Source organism: Aricia agestis, chromosome Z (assembly GCF_905147365.1).
Source record: "Aricia agestis chromosome Z, ilAriAges1.1, whole genome shotgun sequence".
In the NCBI taxonomy this organism is placed as follows: Eukaryota; Metazoa; Arthropoda; class Insecta; order Lepidoptera; family Lycaenidae; genus Aricia; species Aricia agestis.
Window position 1 is genome coordinate 24,588,674 of NC_056428.1, and position 4,886 is coordinate 24,593,559.

The 4,886-nt window shown below is 29.5% G+C and overlaps 1 protein-coding gene across 1 annotated transcript; it reads left to right on the forward strand.

Moving 5' to 3' along the window:
• Positions 1-2,057: 2,057 nt before the first annotated feature.
• LOC121739479 (prefoldin subunit 1) lies at positions 2,058-3,003 on the forward strand. The gene has a single exon (XM_042131965.1). The coding sequence runs from the start codon at positions 2,128-2,130 to the stop codon at positions 2,512-2,514; it is 387 nt and encodes a 128-aa protein (XP_041987899.1). The 5' UTR covers positions 2,058-2,127; the 3' UTR covers positions 2,515-3,003.
• Positions 3,004-4,886: the final 1,883 nt, after the last annotated feature.

Below are 4,886 nucleotides of genomic sequence, written 5' to 3' on the forward strand. Positions count from 1 at the left end.
AAAAACTATATCGACGTGACGACAACGAACTACGGTACGAAGACGATTGCTTTTGGCATAATTTTGTTTTTGTCTATGGTCCTACGGGTGTTTCTGTGGGTGTTTCCTAATCTCTTTTACATACTGTCAGTGCTTTATAACGTCTCAGTGGCCAATCCAAATGCAAATCTCGTTTTTAATCATAATAATAATTGTATGTCAGTATTTTGTAGAAGTTAAAAACACAGCAACAAATTTTCATTTTGTAATATAGATTAAACTTAAAGCCTCCCGCAGACAGGAGCGATATTATCGGTCGATAGTAACGCGCGATACCGTATATATTTTCAGTACATTTTGTATGAGGATGGTAATGAGGGATTTTCATTTATATTTTTTAATTTTAATTTTAACAATCTTAACTAGATGGCGTAAAGATAGACACTTCTAGATTTTCTATTGGTTCGGGGTTCCTCACCGATCTGAAATTATCTGCAGGTTGGCATCACTGACTACATATGGGTTGGGTTTCCAAAAAATATCAGTGTGACATAAATCAAAATATCTTAAACCTAAGTGATCATTGGCTTAAGCGATTAGGCCAGTACACTAGTAATAGTTTAGGAACACGCTGACATAATAAAACTTGTCAAACTAAACTTGACAACTGAAAGAGTTTTGGCGGGCATGTCACTTTTAAACTTCTTCTACTTTTTATTGTTGGTGTTTTTTTTATTATTTTTCCCAAATTGTGGTTTTTGGGTTTTTGATATTTATTTTTGACATTATTGGAAAAATATTAGCCATTAAATGTGGCTAATATTTTTCCAATAATGTGGCAACAGCTAGTAACTAATAAGTATGATTAGTTCTATGTTACAATGAAGTAAAAATTAAAACACCATCTGTTGAATCGTATTAAAACTAAAATGTTCATTGCATCGATATATTTCTGGATTTTTTATTATATTATACATAAAATATATTTAGGTAAAAAATAAAACGCCATCTGTTTTCATATATTAGAATTAAAATGTTGATTGCATTGATATATTTTCAGTGATTATATTATTAAACATAATATTCTAACGTATTAAAAACTATAAACAAAAACATACTAACTAATAAGTATGATTAGTTCTATGTTACAATAAAGTAAAAAATAAAACGCCATCTGTTGAATCGTATTAGAAATAAAATGTTCATTGCATCGATATATTTCTGGATTTTTTATAATATTATACTTACATAAAATATGTTTAAGATTTTTGAAATTTTATTTTAATACACATCCAAGACCCAGGAACATTGAAAACTTTTTGTTCCGCCTGCGGGACTCGAACCCAGGACCCCCGAGATGAGCGCTGGCCACGCGCAATGCGAATTCATTTTCATCGATATTTTCATGGAAATAAGATATTTTCCCACATCAAAATGTATCCTATGTCCTTTCTCAGACTCTAGAATAACTGTGTACAAAATTTCATTGCAATCGGTTCAGTAGTTTTGGCGTGAAAGCAAGACAGACAGACAGACAGACAGACAGAGATACTTTCGCATTTATAATATTAGTATGGATAATACATTATAATTATGGGTATAATTATAATGTATTATAAATTATAATATTTTATAGTATTTTATAGTTATCATTATAATATTTTATAGTATCTATAATAATCTAGGGTGAACATGACTATTCTAGTCATTGGATAGATCACATATTTACTCGTCGATCGTGGATAATGGATTAAGGTTGCTTTACTGTTTTTCTAAAAAAATTAGGCGTTCTTTTACTTTAAAAACAGGCAGTTTTAAAGCAACAAATAAAATATATTGTGTTTTTGTGCTTTGTCCAATGACTGCAAAAATGACTGGTAAGTGGTACTCCATAGGTACTGTCCAATCACTAGTGACTAGTCATTTACCCTATCACATAAGTGACGAAAGACGTTTGCAAATAATGCAACAAATTAAAAGAAAAATACGTCAATGTCAAGAAAAATATATACTAGTAATCTGTGGTCAAGAATGACGCTGTCAAACTACAAATACCGCACGTTCTTCTAAAATTTACGGTAGGTACCTACCGTATTGAGTGTTGAAGTCTTTTCAACTTTTATTAAATTCATACTGCAATATAATATTATGGCTAAACCGGTGGATTTAGAACTAAGAAAAGCCTTCGCAGAATTGCAAATAAAAATGGTAGCAACCAGCAAGAAGATACAAATTATCGACAGTCATATAGGCGTACTGAAACGTGTGGCTCAACATGCAGAAATTACTCAGCGAGAGATGGCTCATCTACCAAATGGTACAAAAACTTACGAATCAATAGGGAGAATGTTCCTTTTAACAGATTTAGAGGATATAAAAAAGAATCTGAAGGAAAATCTTTCCCTTTTAAGTAGTCGCACTGCCGAGTTAGAAGAGAATAAACAGTATTTAGAGAAAAATCTTAAAGAGAGTGAAGACAACATCAGAGAAATGGTCCAGCAAAAAAAGGAACAAAGTGAAACCAAATCCACATAACAATGAGAAATGCTTTTACTGATTGTCTGTGGGCTCTAATTTTTATCTTCTAAATCAGTTTTATATACTTACCATTATAGTTTTACTATTAAGGTGGTCATATAATTGAACAAATTGTTGAATATTGATGATAGTAATCATTAACGCCGCAATAAATCAATCACATAAATGTAAGGTTTATACAGAAAGAGCTTTGATACTAATAATTACTAATACATTTTTAAAATAAACAGTACAGTAATAGGTTTTAGCATCTTAAGACAAATAATATAGTATCAGACATGCTAAATTATAGTATAACAAAGTGCAATTATTGTAATATTGTAATAGTATAAATTTATCTGGTACAAAAAGCAACTCATTTTTCTGTATACTTAACCATATTTTTGCTTTTATAATATAAAACATCTTTAGGCTTTACTTGTACTAGGTAAGTGGCTAGATCACTGCTTAACTTTTTTAAAACTATAGTAAATAATTAAAACATTAGTATGATTTTTATTTTAGTATCATATTATTAAGAGGCCAGGTACCATCAAAATTCTCATACATGGGCATTTTCAAAAAAATGTGTACCCCTGGTTTTTACCTTGTCCCTTGACTTCGCTACAGATTATTTGTAAAAAATTACATACTAACATTTTGTAATTTTAATGTAGGAGCAAAAACAAATTTTCTTTTATTAAAATACATTCACGTTTGTATAAAATTTTATTTAGTATGAGATTTATATGGGTTTTTAAGTACCGAAACCTATTAAATTCACCTGTCCCCTTCCCAGAAGTTGTAACAAAATCTTTAATAACTATTTTTTTTTCTTAAAGTAAGTTACTTAAAAAACATATGTTTGATTCCTAAATACTTAATGTATCAATTGAATGTCTTGTTATTGAAAAATCTAACATAATTTAACTACAAATTAATTAAAATTATAGTCATGAAAAAACAACCCGACCGGAATGTTCGGTTTAGTGACCATTTTTTTTAGTTTTATAAACATACTACAAAAATATTTTCGGCACTAAATGATAGCACTATATTTCATTGTACATCGAGAAACTTCAATTTGAATTTAGTAGTTAAAACTCTGCTACAAGACGCGGACGCAGGTTGGATGGTTCTTCGGGAACGGTTTATTTGTTCAGATAAGTGACCATATTTTGTAAGCATTATTATACTTTCTCCAACTGTTTTTACTGTTGACACGTTACAAAATTAGCTTAGTATTTAGTATAAAAAATGAAATTGTGATAACTATTATCGGTTATTTACAAACACTTTAAAAGTAAAAGAAAGTAATATTACGTGACTTTTCGTATGGTCACATATAATGGAACGGACAAGTCACAACAGGCGGAAAGCATAAGGCTTAGTTCACATTTTAAATAAATTATTTTTTTATTCACAGATTTTATTAAGAAAATTGGAGATTTTTAAACTGGTACGATTAACATACAAATATACTTTTTATTACTTATGTATTAAGGTGACGCCGCGTTAAAGTAAAAAACCGTTTTGGATATGTTTTAGATTGCTAGTTTTCTATGAAAGGCCGGCCCGGCTTCTCACAGAAAACAAGCAATGGAACAGCAAAAAATGGAAAGGGCGTAAGCGACAAAATAGTTTTGTCGCGTAATTTAAAAACCATAAATACATTTCATATAAGCTATGGGCAAATTAAAGTGTATGCTTGAACCAATCCATGTACATTTTTGGAAGCTTAAATCACTCTCCTCTGTTGGAAAAATAGGAATCCTTTTTTTTTACACAGGTCTATTTGATTGATTATTCTATGTTATAAAAGTTGACCAATCGTGTTATGCTATGGGTAAATCAAAGACAAAGACATGATAAATACTGACAATGAACTTTAATTTCTTAGCTTTAGTCATTGAAAAATCGATATCGCCTTGATAATTTGGCTGTAAATTATCAAGGCGTCGCATTTACTTAACAATAACAAATATTTAAAATTTAAGTACCTAAAAGTTTTATTTTTTAAATAATTTTGATTTTATTTCCACTACTTTTCTATCAGTAAAGTTGAAAATCATTTTGTGTCATTGATATTTTTAGATTTATAATAACTAGACATCGGAATGCATATTATAATGTCACTTTTTAGGCGATAGTGCATATTTTGGCAATTTTGCATATTTCGGTAGTTTAACTTCCATGGGCATTAAGATGGCAATCGGAAAATGTTGGTAGACAATTATTATTGGCGTATAATAAATAAATAAAAAGTCTTTATTTCAAGAAATTAAAAATCCTGGATTTTATGAAATTATAAAAATTGGCGCTTTTATTAATGTCACTACCGGAAAAGTCTTCAAAAAAATAATAAATTTTAATATTAAGTGACTTTTGAT

Bases quoted from the DNA above. Each gene is read 5' to 3' on its own strand.
- LOC121739479 (XM_042131965.1), top strand. From the start codon at position 2,128: ATGGCTAAACCGGTGGATTTAGAACTAAGAAAAGCCTTCGCAGAATTG.